The sequence below is a fragment of the Aquarana catesbeiana genome, linkage group LG08 (assembly GCF_042186555.1).
Source record: "Aquarana catesbeiana isolate 2022-GZ linkage group LG08, ASM4218655v1, whole genome shotgun sequence".
NCBI classification, from domain to species: domain Eukaryota; kingdom Metazoa; phylum Chordata; class Amphibia; order Anura; family Ranidae; genus Aquarana; species Aquarana catesbeiana.
The window spans coordinates 4,181,602-4,197,037 of record NC_133331.1 but is presented as its reverse complement, the minus strand read 5'-3'; the positions used below and the strand labels follow the sequence as shown (position 1 = coordinate 4,197,037).

Genomic DNA, 15,436 nt, shown 5'->3' with positions numbered 1-15,436 from the left:
CTACCTTAGGAGCCTTAGGAATCCAGGACATGGAATTCTATTGGAAATATTTCAAAATGAATTTACTGGACTTTGAGTCAATTCGGTCCGTCTAAAGTCGGGGTCTTCACACTACGATCTGCAGCTTGGGGTCAGGTTCCCTCACTAATAGAGAATGTAAGGGGGGCTCTGATGGGGACCCTGATGTATGGGGGGGCTCCTAAGGTAGACTCTGATGTAAGGGGGGGGTCTGATGGGGACACTGATGTAAGGGAAGTTCATAGGGGGGGGCTCTGATGAGGGTCCTCATACCTCAGGGTCCCCATCAGTGTACCCCCCCCCCCCCCCATACATCAGGGTCCCTATCAGAGCCCCTCTTATGAACTTCCCCTACATTAGGGTCCCAATCAGACCCCCCTCTACATCAGTCTACTTTAGGAGCCCCCCATACATCAGGGTCCCCATCAGAGCCCCCCTTACATTCTCTATGACAGAGGGAACCTGACCCCGAGCTGCAGGTCAGATTTGGCCCGCTGGCCGTAGTGTGAAGACCCCCCGACTTTAGACGGACCGTATTGATTCAAAGTCCAGTAAATTCATTTTGAAATATTTCCAATAGAATTCCATGTCAGAGATTCCCTATCAGGCTGGAAGAGAATCGGGGGCTCTCTTGTATGGCATAGTCATCCTAACATGTTTCGGGCACAGGGAGCTGCATGGGGGAGGTGCATCATTTGCTTAAAGGAGGAAAGACCAGAATTTCCCCAGGGTAGTGATACTCCTCCTGTGATTGGTGAGCAGGCTGGAGGCGGGGCAGTGACACCGAGGAGGAATGTAGGGTCCCCCTCTCTATATATAGTGGGATGAAGAAGTATAGAGATGTGATTATTTTACCTGCCAGAATAATCACATTTATAGATTCCAGCGATGTGATTGGCTGGAGTTCAGCTTTAACTTCTAGAAAAGATTGTTTGATAATGTAATGTCCCCTTCTATTCCAATGACCATATATGGACATCCTGTAACCTGCTGCTTCCTGTGATTGGCTGTTCAGGGCGACGGTCAGGGAAAGGATCTCCCCTTTGATCCCTATGGGGGGGGGGGGGGGTTCAGGGCTCCGCAAAGCCTTCACTATGGGCAAAATAACCCCCTCCATATTAATGGCCATGGAGGGGCAACTCTGTATTAATGGCCACGGAGGGGCAACGCTATAATGATGGCCATGGAGGGGCAACTCTGTATCAATGGCCATGGAGGGGCATCTCTGTATCAATGGCCATGGAGGCTCATTTCCATAGTGATGGCCATGGAGGGGCAACTCTATAGTAATGATCATGGAGGGGCCACTTTATATTAGTGGCCATGGAGGGGCAACTCTATAGTGATGGCCATGGAGGGGCAACTTTATAGTGATGGCCATGGAGGGGCAACTCTGTATCAATGACCATGGAGGGGCAACTCTGTATCAATGGCCATGGAGGGGCAACTCTGTATCAATGGCCATGGAGGGGCAACTCTGTATCAATGGCCATGGAGGGGCAACTCTGTATCAATGACCATGGAGGCTCATTTCCATATTGATTCCATGAGGGGCAACTCTATAGTAATGGCCATGGAGGGGCAACTCTATAGTAATGGCCATGGAGGGGCAACTCTATAGTAATGGCCATGGAGGGGCAACTCTATAGTAATGAGCATGGAGGGGCAACTCTATAATAATGAGCATGGAGGGGCAACTCTATAGTAATGAGCATGGAGGGGCAACTCTATAATAATGAGCATGGAGGGGCAACTCTATAGTAATGAGCATGGAGGGGCAACTCTATAATAATGAGCATGGAGGGGCAACTCTATAATAATGAGCATGGAGGGGCAACTCTATAATAATGAGCATGGAGGGGCAACTCTATAGTAATGGCCATGGAGGGGCAACTCTATAGTGATGGCCATGGAGGGGCAACTCTATAGTGATGACCATGGAGGGGCACCTCTGTAGTAATGGCCATGGAGGGGCACCTCTATAGTAATGGCCATGGAGGGGCACCTCTATAGTAATGGCCATGGAGGGGCACCTCTATAGTAATGGCCATGGAGGGGCACCTCTATAGTGATGGCCATGGAGGGGCACCTCTATAGTGATGGCCATGGAGGGGCACCTCTATAGTGATGGCCATGGAGGGGCACCTCTGTAGGAATGGCCATGGAGGGGCACCTCTATTAGTGATGGCCATGGAGGGGCACCTCTATTAGTGATGGCCATGGAGGGGCACCTCTATTAGTGATGGCCATGGAGGGGCACCTCTATTAGTGATGGCCATGGAGGGGCACCTCTATTAGTGATGGCCACGGAGGGGCACCTCTATTAGTGATGGCCACGGAGGGGCACCTCTATTAGTGATGGCCACGGAGGGGCACCTCTATTAGTGATGGCCACGGAGGGGCACCTCTATTAGTGATGGCCATGGAGGGGCACCTCTATAGTGATGGCCATGGAGGGGCACCTCTGTAGGAATGGCCAAGCCCATAAAGGTGTGATGGTCGGGGGGGGGTCTACAATTATTCGGCTGTTTCCTTCTCCTCTCTCTGTGTGTTTCATTCATCATGAACATAAGTGAAGTGCCTCTTTGATGTTTCTATTACCCCCTATTGTCCTGTCTGTTGGTCTATACATCAGATTTTGCTGATTTTTTTTTTGCTCTTTTGGAGCTGTTTTTCTGTAGCTGTTGGTGAGGATCTGCAGTTTCACTCCATTCTACATCCCCTAACATCCCGCCGCTTCTTCCCACTCCTTTCTAAAAACGCACAATCCTTAAAAGCTGAATCCCCGGGATTAGTAAATATTGTCTAAACCCATCGGTCATGTGACTTCTTCCTGAACCTTCCAGATCTGTGCCGTCATCCAGTGTGAGACTTCCTGGAATAAAGACCGCCCACTGCCGATCTCTCTCCTTCTGCAGGGGGGGACTGGTCTTGGCTCCGCCCCCTCCTGTAGTTTTCTGTGGTAGGTGGAGCCTGCTGGGCCCCTCCCACAGCTTTGCTCTCTGCACACACTATGTACAGCACAGTGATGATGTCACAGCTAGGGTCATATATCTGGGATTAAGAAAAATCAAAAAAGGACTGCGCTAAAACACATATTGAACACCATACATGATTATGTGAATAATAAAAAAACAGCAATCAATCAAATATTCGAAGGTAAATGAAAACCATACAGTAGGAATAAATGAATAATAGGGTGAACCGAATAAGACACAAATGGCAACAATGAAATTGCCAAAAATATATCCAAGGGAATGGTGAAAATGTTCAAAGAAAATGAGTCCCTGGAGCCGGAGCTACTAGAGGGTGATCAAACGGTTAAACACTCAGCACCCAGTGAGAAATCCTCCACCTTATAGGATGTATGCTTACCAGAGGTAAGCTGGATAATAGCTTATCTTAGGATATCCACACGGGGGACACAGCTCTATGGACCTCCTCGCAAGAAAGGGGTAGGCAGGAACTCTCTAGAACCGGACCTCAGACAGCATACCAAGGGAACCCTTTATCTCCAACACACCAGACCTGTCTGCCCCCCAGGATATATCTGGGATTGCCAAAGGTATTTGGTGCTCACAGAGTGGATTTATATCCTTGTTGGCTGCTGAGGAAAAGATTTAGATGACAATTTTTCTGCCCGGAGTTCAGCTTTAAAGTTCTCTGATTGGAAAGTGATGAAGGTCGGGGGGGTCTGTGCTGTGCAATAAAACTCTCCGTCCTTTTCCTTCATTTCATTTTGTAGTTTATTTTATTGCTGGAGATGTTCATTCCTTTCTTCTACTCTCCGCAGACATCGGCTGAGCGATGGGTGGATGAGTTCACCCCCCTAGAGAATGACTTCCAGAACGCCAAGGCTGCGGTGGAGGTAAGGATATTTTATTTCTTTTTTTTTATGTCATATTTTATAGATATATATATGTGTGTGTGTTCAGCAGCTGCAGAAATTTAGAATTGTACATTTGCAATATTTTAATATTTTTTAATTCTGTTTAGCTGATTGATCTTTACACTATATATAATATATATATATTGTGTAAAGATCAATGTATGTGTGTGTGTGTGTGTGTGTGTGTATATATATATATATATATATATATATATATATATATATATATATATATATATATATTTGCACAAATTGCTAATCAGCCAAATACAGGCAGCAACTCAATGCATTTAGGCATCTAGATGTGGAGAAAGACGACTTGATGAAGTTCAAGCCGAGCATCAGAATGGTAGAAGAAAGGGGGATCTCGGTGACTTTGAACGTGGCGTGGTTGTTGGTGGCAGACGGGCTGGTCTGAGTATTTCTGGGATTTTCACACACAACCATCTCTCGGGATTACAGAGAATGGTGGGAAAAAGAGAAAATATCCAGTGAGCGGCAGTTGTGTGGAGGAAAATGCCTTGTTGAGGTCAGAGGAGAATGGGCAGACTGGTTCCAGATGATAGAAAGACAACAGTAACTCAAATAACCACTCGTTACACCCAAGGTATGCAGAATACCATCTCTGAACACACAACACATCCAACCTTGAAGTAGATGGGCTACAGCAGCAGAAGACCACACCGGGTGCCACTCCTGTCAGCTAAGAACAGGAAACTGAGAGGGCGTGGCCTGGAGCTGAGTGGCGTAGGGTGTGCAGAGTGAGAGCTCCGTCTGAAGACCTATCCTTTACACCAGGGGTATGCAATTAGCGGACCTCTAGCTGTTGCAGAACTACAAGTCCAATCATGCCTCTGCTTCTGGGTGTCTTGCTTTTGGCTGTCAGAGTCTTGCTAGGCCTCATGGGACTTGTAGTTCTGTAACAGCCGGAGGTCCACTAATTACATATCCCTGCCTTACACCGTTCCTGGGGTGGGGGGTAATTGCATAGTTACATAGTTACATAGTAGGTGAGGTTGAAAAAAGACACAAGTCCATCAAGTCCAACCTATGTGTGTGATTATATGTCAGTATTACATTGTATATCCCTGTATGTTGCGGTCATTCAGGTGATTATCTAATAGTTTCTTGAAGTTATCAATGCTCCCCGCTGAGACCACCGCCTGTGGAAGGGAATTCCGCATCCTTGCCGCTCTTACAGTAAAGAACCCTCTACGTAGTTTAAGGTTAAACCTCTTTTCTTCTAATTTTAATGAGTGGCCACGAGTCTTATTAAACTCTCTTCTGGGAAAAAGTTTTCTCCCTATTGTGGGGTCACCAGTACAGTATTTGTAAATTGAAATCATATCCCCTCTCAAGCGTCTCTTCTCCAGAGAGAATAAGTTCAGAGCTCACAACCTTTCCTCATAACTAAGATCCTCCAGACCCTTTATTAGCTTTGTTGCCCTTCTTTGTACTCGCTCCATTTCCAGTACATCCTTCCTGAGGACTGGTGCCCAGAACTGGACAGCATACTCCAGGTGCGGCCGGACCAGAGTCTTGTAGAGTGGGAGAATTATCGTTTTATCTCTGGAGTTGATCCTCTTTTTAATGCCAATATTCTGTTTGCTTTGTTAGCAGCAGCTTGGCATTGCATGTCATTGCTGAGCCTATCATCTACTAGGACCCCCAGGTCCTTTTCCATCCTAGATTCCCCCAGAGGTTCTCCCCCCAGTGTATAGATTACATTCATATTTTTGCCACCCAAATGCATTATTTTACATTTTTCTACATTGAACCTCATTTGCCATGTAGTCGCCCCTCCCCCATTAATTTGTTCAGATCTTTTTGCAAGATTTCCACATCCTGCGGAGAAGTTATTGCCCTGCTTAGCTTAGTATTGTCTGCAAATACAGAGATTGAACTGTTTATCCCATCCTCCAGGTCGTTTATGAACAAATTAAATAGGATTGGTCCCAGCACAGAACCCTGGGGAACCCCACTACCCACCCCTGACCATTCTGAGTACTCCCCATTTATCACCACCCTCTGAACTCGCCCTTGTAGCCAGTTTTCAATCCATGTACTCACCCTATGGTCCATGCCAACGCACCTTATTTTGTACAGTAAACGTTTATGGGGAACTGTGTCAAATGCTTTTGCAAAATCCAGATACACCACGTCTACGGGCCTTCCTTTATCTAGATGGCAACTCACCTCCTCATAGAAGGTTAATAGATTGGTTTGGCAAGAACGATTCTTCATGAATCCATGCTGATTACTGCTAATGATATCGTTCTTATTACTAAAATCTTGTATATAGTCCCTTATCATCCCCTCCAAGAGTTTGCATACTATTGATGTTAGGCTAACTGGTCTGTAATTCCCAGGGATGTTTTTTGGGCCCTTTTTAAATATTGGTGCTACATTGGCTTTTCTCCAATCAGCTGGTACCATTCCAGTCAATAGACTATCTGTAAAAATTAGGAACAACGGTCTGGCAATCACCTGACTGAGTTCCCTAAGTACCCTCGGATGCAAGCCATCTGGTCCCGGTGATTTATTAATGTTAAGTTTCTCAAGTCTAATTTTAATTCCGTCCTCTGTTAATCATGTAGGTGCTTCCTGTGTTGTGTCATGAGGATAAACACTGCAGTTTTGGTTACTGAAGCCCCCCGATTCACTCGTGAAGACTGAGGAGAAGAATAAATTCAATACCTTCGCCATCTCCCCATCCTTTGTAACCAGATGTCCTTCCTCATTCTTTATGGGGCCAATATGGTCTGTCCTCCCTTTTTTACTGTTTACATACTTATTACTTAAAGAATTTCTTGGGATTTTTTTTGCTCTCCTCCGCTATGTGTCTTTCATGTTCTATCTTAGCCGTCCTAATTGCACCCTTACATTTCTTATTGCATTCTTTATAAATTCTGAATGCTGTGGATGATCCCTCAACCTTGTATTTTTTGAAGGCCTTCTCCTTTGCTTTTATATGCATTTTTACATTGGAGTTAAGCCATCCAGGATGTTTGTTCGCTCTTTTAAATTTATTACCCAATGGGATACATTGGCTAATGCCCTTATTTAATATGCTCTTAAAGCAAACCCATCTCTCCTCCGTATTCTTTGTTCCTAATATTTTATCCCAATTTATGCCTTTTAGCAAGGTTTGTAGTTTAGGGAAGTTGGCTCTTTTGAAATTCAGTGTCTTTGTATTCCCTTTATGTTTCCTATTTGTGTGATTTATACTGAAGCCACTTGACCTGTGATCGCTGTTACCTAAATTGCCCCGTATTTCCACATCTGTGATCAGGTCTGTATTGTTGGTAATCAGTAGATCCAGTAATGTTTTATTTCTAGTTGGTGCGTCTACCATCTGACCCATAAAATTGTCCTGCAAGACATTAAGGAACTGGCGAGCCTTAAATGAATGCGCGGTTCCCTCCGCCCAGTCTATGTCTGGATAATTAAAATCCCCCATTATGATAACACTTCCCATCCTTGCTGCTAATCCAATTTGTAATAGGAGATCCGGCTCCACTTCCTCCCTCAGGTTAGGGGGCCTATAGCAATTCTTCCTCTAACACACCGACAGGCTGCCTACAGTGTCTCTCATTGCACCCCGCATCCATGTCACCGCCAAAACTGGTCTCCGAGGCCCTGGCAAGGCTGGACAAATATTACCATGAGGGGCGAGACCAAGCAGAGGAAGATGGCGTCGGCCCCCTCATCCCGGAGGACAAAGAACAACCTTTGGGGGGGGGGGGCACCGCCAGAATCCTAGAGGCCGTCTTTTATGCCAGGCTACCCTCACCTCTAAAATATCGGAGGTGAAAGCTGACATCTCTCTTATCTGACAGAGAGCAACTGAGACAGAACGCAGGGTCGGTCACGTAGAAACCGAAATCCCACCATTGCAGATGACTACTGAACTGCTGCAACATCAACTCAGTGCTGCTTTGAGTAAACCAGACGATATGGAAAACAGACTCCGCAGATGTAATCTCCACTTTGCTGGTCTGCCTGAGAGGGCAGAAGGCTCTGACCCCCCCCCCCCTCCTTTCTTCAACAACTGCTTATCAAAACCTTCAGCAGAGAGGCCTTCTCGTCAACATTCGTGGTGTAAAGTGCTCATCGCCTGGCTGCTTGCCCTCCCGCGTCCGGTACTCCCCCACGCACCTTCATAGCCGAGCTTTTAAACTACTGTGATCGGGACACCATTCTGCACCTAACCCGTGAGAGAGGCAATATCCCATTGGGTAATGTACACATTGCTGTGTTCCCAGACTTCTCCGCCGAGGTGCAAAAGAAGAGGGCACAGTTCATTGAGGCTAAGTGTCGACTACGCAATTCACCACCTTATGCAATGCGGTTCCTGGCAAGACTCCGAGTGACCTGTGATGGCAAGGCCCAATTCTTTGAAGATCCCGCTGCGGTCCTGTCCTGGCTGGAACATCGTGACGCGGCTGGCCCCTGCTCCTACCTAAGCAAACCGGTGGTCGTCCCTCTTCCTCCCCCCTGTAAACGTGATTTTTTTTTTTCTGGCTTTTGACCCCGCAGTTTCAGCTCCGGATCGGCCAAATCTTCACGTACCGCGAGTCATGCTCCTTTTATTTCTCCCATTTGTGCTCACTTTAATCTCTCTTTTTGACCAGCCCCGGAGCTATCTATACCCCTTGTCTCCTGTTTTCACAATCTGGATCATCCCCACATCTCCTTATGCCCCCCCATCACAATGATTCTAGCCGTCCTCGGACTAACTGTCAGCACTCACCTCAACTGTTGGTACATTTTCCAACCCGCACCGTTATGCACTCTTCAGTTCCTAGTCCCTCCCCCCATGGCCGCCATGGTCACACTTGTACTTATGTTCCTTTTTTTTCTGACCTGGAGAACAACGCTGAATTTTCAAGTTTTGTTTCCCTGGCCAGCTGCTGCCCCCAGGGCTGTGGTGGGCAGTTGTTTGTCCATTTTGCAACGCTGGTCTAGTGTTGGCACAGTTTATGTGCATTAATTTACTTATATCTGACTTGCCTCGTAACTCAATTTGACTTTACTCATTGGATATCGTGCCTTCATGGTCATTTACTATCCTCCTTGGCTCTCTGTGCAACCAGTACCTGCAGGCCGTTTGAATTATGCAGCTCACTTACACAGGCCTGCCGTTTCTGCATATGTAATGCTTTCCTTATGGTTTATGCTGTTCTGCATTGTTTCATAGGAGGCTGTTCCCTGTTGGTCCGACTGCGTGCTCTTATACCCCTAATAGCCTCCTTTCCCAGTTGATGCCTTGTACAGGGGAAACGCGTCGGGTGGAGCTACAGGTCTTGATGTCACCATGCATCAGCTGGCTGGCTTGGGCCGCGGCTAATTTGAATATTGAATATTGAATACCATTTTTTGTTGGATGTCGGTGCCCATGGAAATTTTTGAATAAAAGTCTTTAAATCGAGTACTGCACCATGAATTCTCTTCTTTCCATTTTATAACTATTCTCATGAGTGGAGCCCACCTTCAGGAAAACCCAGTAAGGAATATCGCAGCAGCGTTGAACCGGTATAGGAGGAAGGATCCCGCGATCGTTTTGAGCCTGGGGGATAGACGATCTTCGGACTGAGTGATCCCTCCTGTGTGTGCTCGTTTTGATCTCTATAACTTGAGATCCACCGAATCTGGTCAGCGGCGCTGTTTGGCTTAATATTTGATGAACAGAAAAATCGTTTGCTGTCCTGAAAAGCCCGTCTTTATTGTTTGCAATAATTTAAGCACCTTACGGACTATACTGCATAGGATTGCTCCTATTTTATCACTTGACTTTATGGTTTATTATGCGTAGTATTGCTTTCATTTAATCACAGCACACGTTTGCATTTTTATATATGCAGAGAAGTTTCTTTCACTGATTTTGGTTGTGCATTTTTTCTTTTTGCACATTCTTACAAGCTAAATATTCAGTTTTTTTTTTTTTTTTTAGATGCTGCACCAATTCATTTTGTATTCTTTTTTTTTTTTTATATGTATCACTTTTATATATAATTTTCTTTTTTGGGGGTTTAGCGCAGATATTCATCTACATCTCTTATACCTCTAAACCTGTCATGGCCTCTCTTAAGTTAGTTACATGGAATGTGCGTGGTCTACGTACCAAACCCAAACGGGTTGCTGTCCTTTCCCACCTCAGATCTCTATGTGCGGACGTCTCTGTCCTAGTGTAGACTCGTATTACAGGACAGATGCAAATGGCGCTTAAAAAAAACCCTGGGTCGGTTGGTTCTACCACGCCCCGTACACCTCTAATTCCTGTGGAGTTGCCATCTTAATTGCTAAATCGGTACAATTCCAGCTTCACTGTCTGCAGTCGGACCCGCAGGGTCGGTCTCTTTTTTTATATGCCACCGTCGGTGGTTTGGAGGTTCTCCTTTATGGCGTTTTACATCCCACCACCGTTCCAGTTTTCTGTCCTACAGGAGGGAGTGGCCTTTATGGCCAAACACCCCACAGTACCTGCTATCTGGATGGGGGATTTTAACATGACGATTGACCCCAGCCTTGATAGACTTAGCCCTTCTGCCCAGGTGCCACCCCAACCCTCGCTTACCAGATTTGGGAGGTTCCTTCCAGAGTTTGCCATGATAGACACTTGGAGGCACAAGTGTCCGACCACAGTCGCCTTCTCCTGCTTCGCTCCTTTACAGTCTGCCGTGTCCTGCATCGATCTGCTTTTGCTTTCTCCCGCCCTGGTGCCCGAGCTCCTTGATGTTGGGTTTGGTGTTAGGGTGCTGTCAGATCACTCCCCTTATTGGGTTACCCTACGCCTAGCATCAGTCACTTCCACCCGCATATACCATTTTGGTTCACCATCATGTTGGACGTGGACGTCATCCAACGAGAATGGGTCTATTATTTTTCTTATTTTTTTTTCCACACCAACCTGGGGTCAGCAACGGTTGGGTAGTTGTGGGTGGCCTTCAAGTTGCACGCTCGTATGATTCTATCCGCACACATTAATAGACACAGCCTCATACAAACTTGTATTACAGCACGGCCGAGGAATGTCTGAGTTCCCTTGAACAAGTGTTCCTCACTGACCCTCACTGAAGTCTAACGCTTCCCTTTATGCGTCTGCAGTCTAGGCTCACTGACCAACTACACTTTGAGAAAGCTAAAAAAGGTATCTTTTTAGCAAGCAGCGCATTTTTGGACATGGTGAGCACGCAGGTAAACTGCTCGCCTATATGGCCCACCTTGACCATAGGCCCCCCCGGTGGTGGTTCAGCTCCAGGCGACTTCTGGAACCATGATCACAGACCCTGTCCAAGTGGAAGATGAGTTTAGGAGGTTCTATTCTGACCTGAACCCTTTACTGCAAGTCACTCTCAATATGAATTGACCATGTTCCTCCAGGACATTGACTTCCCCACCCTTACCCATTCTCAGACTGCCCAGCTAGAAGCACCTATCCCCTTTCTTCCCCCATGCTGATGCTCGGTTTGAACTTCAGCAAGTCTTCTTCACTGCGTCTAAATGCATTGATTTGCTGCCATGTGATTGGCTGATTAGCAGTTTGTGCTACCGAGCAACTGAACAGGTGTACCTAAAAAGTGTCCGGTGAGTGTATACAGTATATAGTCCCTTTTGATCTGATGTGTTTAAAATTTATATTTGTAGTTTTGCATAGAATAGGAATCACATAGAACCCCAATATTTTTTATTTATTTATTTATTTGTGGTCGGTGTCCTATTTTTCAGAAAAGACAGGAAGTGACGAGGAAGTCTCTGTTGGGGGGGGGGAGGGGTTCTCCTTTTAGGACATGTTCACACTTAGGCAGCAGAGGAGTGTGTGCAATGTCTCACATGTTCCCCCTCCTAAGGGCACCCCAATTGTACCAGCCGACATGCGTGTGCTAAATCGTACCGCAACTCAAGATAACTTATTGCCATGCGTTGTAGTGCGGTGCAGGTTTTTTTATTTTTTTTATTTTTTTTTTTTTAAGGACCGGAAGGATTTGCCCCCCTTAATGACCAGGCCATTTTTTGCGATACGGCACGGCGTCACTTTTAACTGACAATTGCGCGGCCGTGCGACGTTGCACTCAATCAAATAGAGCTTTCTTTTGGTGGTATTTGATCATCTCTGTGTTTTTTTATTTTTTGCGCTATAAACAAAAAATAGCGAAAAAAAAAAAACAATTTTTTACTTTTTGCTATAATAAATATAATAAAAAAAATACATTTCTTCATCAGTTTAGGCCGATATGTATTCTTCTACATATTTTTGGTTAAAAAAATCGCAATAAGCGCATATAATCAATATACACTTATTGTGATTTTTTTTTTTTTTTTTTTTTTTTTTTACCAAAAATATGTAGAAGAATACATATCGGCCTAAACTGATTAGTAAAATTTTTTTTTTTTTTTTTTTGACTATAGCGTCTACAAAATAGGGGATCGATTTTTGGCATTTTTTATTATTTATTTATTGTTTACTAGTAATAACGGTGATCAGTGTTTTTAAGCGAGACTGCAACATTGCGGCGGACAAATCGGACACTTTTTTTTTTTTTTTTTTTTTTGGGACCGTTGACATTTACACAGCAATCAGAGCTATAAAAATGCACTGATTACTGTATAAATGTCACTGGCAGGGAAGGGGTTAACACTAGGGGGGGGGATCAAGGGGTTAAGTGTGTGTCCTAGGGAGGTGTTTCTTACTGTTGTGGGGGGGAGGGGACTGACTGGAGGAGGAGAGAGATCGCTGTTTCTGATCACTAGGAACAGCAGATCTCTCTCTACTCCCCTGTCAGAATGGGGAATCTGTTTACGTGGACAGATCCCCGTTCTGTCTCTCTCTCTGTTGGGGGCGATCGCGGGTGGCCGGCGGACATCGCGTGCGCCTCCTCCTATCGCTCTTAAAGGGGCTCGATGTACACCTACGGCGATTCGCCCAGGAGAGCCAACCTGCCGCAGTATAATGACCGCGGCTGGTCGGCGAGTGGTTAAAAAAAAAAAAAAAAAAGCCTGCATTTCTTCTTGTGCGATTGTTGCATGTGGGGCAGTGCACCTAAAATGTGCAAAAAATGGCGGAGCGCCGTTCCACTTGGTTGGGTGTGAATGAAGTCTTAGAGCAGAAATAAAAGGCGTTGTACTCGCCTCCCTCTTCAGTGGTCGGAAAGTCCACCAGGGGGCGCCGGCGTCTTCTCCTGGGCGCCGATCTTTAGGCTTCTTCATTGGCTAGCCGAGGGTTAACGTAACCCCATGCCCAGGAACCATGCCGGCCATGCCAGTTGAGCCGCTTTTGGCTCCGTTTACATGCCGCAGAAGAGCGGGCAGGTAGGGGGTGTCTATTGGGGAAGGGACGTAGCGTGCCTCTTCTGCAATAAATAGCCTGCCTGCTCACAACCTGATATAAAAAAAACCTTCAGTTCTGCTTTAAGCTGGCCTTAGAGTGGTTGTAAACCTCAGACATGAAATCTGAACAAAGCACATCCCTCTATAATGTGTACTTATCTCAGTCCAGAGCACTGAGTGTCATTTCTGTCTGCTGCCTCCTTCCTCTGCTATCTGCACGAGTCACTTCTGACATCAAGTTTTCCTGACACCAAGAGATAAAAGGTGACAGGGGATGGGGGAGCTCCAGCACACAGCCTGTGATTGACAGCCTCCGCTCCTGTTCCTGTGTGAAGGGGGAAGCGTCTCTTCCCTCCAATCAGCTCTGAGTTCTGCTCACTGGTGTAACTTCAGCTCTCCACCTGCCCCCTGCTTTTCAGAGCTGAGAGATCCTGTGTAAATGCTGCACTTTAAATGATGTAGGAAAGAGAAGGCAGCAGATAAACAAGTACAACTTCTGTAGGTTGGAAAGTTAGCAATAGATAAAAGGGTACAACTTATGTAGAAGGATCTGTTTTATCTCTGTGTATCACCTGAGGCCGGTCACTTCACTATGGAGGATTTACAACCAATTTAAAGTACAACTAAAGGCAAAACTTGTTTTTTTTTTGGGGGGGGGTTGTGTTGGATGGGGTGGAGAGGGATTAGACCCCCTGTCAGTTTTTATTGCTGTCTGTGTCCCCGTTAGGGAGATTCAAGGCAGGGGCCTTATCAGAATCTGGAAGCACCCTTTAATAAGGGCCCTGGGCCCCCCCCCCCCCTCCCGCAGCCTATGTGAATGAGTAGGGGTTACATTGTACCCCTACTCATTCACCAAAAAAAGTGTCAAAAGAAATAAAAACACACAGTTTTTGACGTTTCCTTTTATTAAAAGTAAAAAAACAAAAATGATGTCCCCCTGATGTAGATCCATCGTCAATCACAACGCCCGCCGTACCCGGGCGTTGTGATTGACGATGCCTCAGCATCGAAGCATCAGCTCATGCCCAAGGTTCCTGCTCTGTCGTGTGACAGTTCTTAAAAAGCTTAGGGGCGGGGCTACCTGGTGACGTCACCTGGTGGCTGCACACCCCGTGACGTCACCGACCCAGCATACACAAGCCATGTGTGATGAGAGCCCAATGAGAACAAATGTATTTATAATTGGCTCCTGGCCAGGACTGATCACATGACATCTGTTCAGTGCCGGAGACCCCGGAGATGGAAGAGGCTCCACTTTATATCTGAAGGGTCTTGTTGTTGATCTGATGAGGACAGGGTTGAAGAAGAAGCCATTGCATGGTTCTATTAGTCTTTGATGTGACTCCAGGTCTTTTCTGGACAGGCGGACACGGATTTCTGGGACAAGCTGCAGGAAGAGTGGGAGGAGATGGCAAAGCGGGACGCAGAGGCTCATCCGTGGCTCTCGGACTTCCAGGACCTCTCCGCCAAATCCTACGACAAGGTGAGGAGCTTTCTGGATTTTATTGGTCCTCCAACCTGTAATATGTTCATAGATCCTTCCCTTCCTCATACACAGGTCTTTGGCTACAAGGTTAGGAGTGCCTGGGTACAGGTGGGTACAGGTGGGTATAGGTGGCCATATAGCCAGGCATTGGTATGAAATGTTCATTGAATAAAATACAACCAACACGTTTTGGAGAATGGCCTCCTTCATCAGGGCTTAAATGTCAAAATGAGGTAGCTGGCAATGTGGATATGCTGATGGCACATCTTTTTTTCAGGCTTAAAGTGAGCATTTCAAATGAATTTCATTTGGACTTTATTACAAGTCCTACAGTGAAGCCCTGAGGAAGGGGGAGGCACTTAGCTGAAACGTGTTGGCTTTACCTTCATTAAACATTTCATACCAACATCAAGTTATCTGACCATTTGTACCACGAGCAGCTGAGTTTGTATGAGAAGGTGGGGGAGTGAGTAGCTCTAAGACAGTCACCATTGGCTCCTCTTCTCTTCTATAGAAATGAATTCTCGCTCTTGCACGCTTTCTCTCTCTCTCTCCCCTCTCTCTCGCTTCTCTCTCTTTCTTCCCCCTCTCTGTCTCTCTGTCTCTCTGTCTCTCTGTCTCTCTGTCTCTCTGTCTCTCTGTCTCTCTCTGTCTCTCTCTGTCTCTCTCTGTCTCTCTCTGTCTCTCTCTGTCTCTCTCTGTCTCTCTCTGTCTCT

General features: G+C 46.1%; 2 protein-coding genes across 3 annotated transcripts in view; one reads left to right on the top strand and one right to left on the bottom strand.

Moving 5' to 3' along the window:
- The window catches only part of LPCAT3 (lysophosphatidylcholine acyltransferase 3), a 173,708-nt gene that overhangs the window by 75,192 nt on the left and 83,080 nt on the right, over window positions 1–15,436 (bottom strand).
- Window positions 1–15,436, top strand: part of PEX5 (peroxisomal biogenesis factor 5) — a gene marked incomplete in the record, with an annotated part of 62,496 nt that overhangs the window by 23,297 nt on the left and 23,763 nt on the right. For both annotated transcript variants that reach the window (XM_073595443.1, XM_073595442.1), the window contains 2 exon segments: window positions 3,812–3,886; window positions 14,598–14,717. In XM_073595443.1, the coding sequence (XP_073451544.1) occupies window positions 3,812–3,886; window positions 14,598–14,717 (195 nt within the window).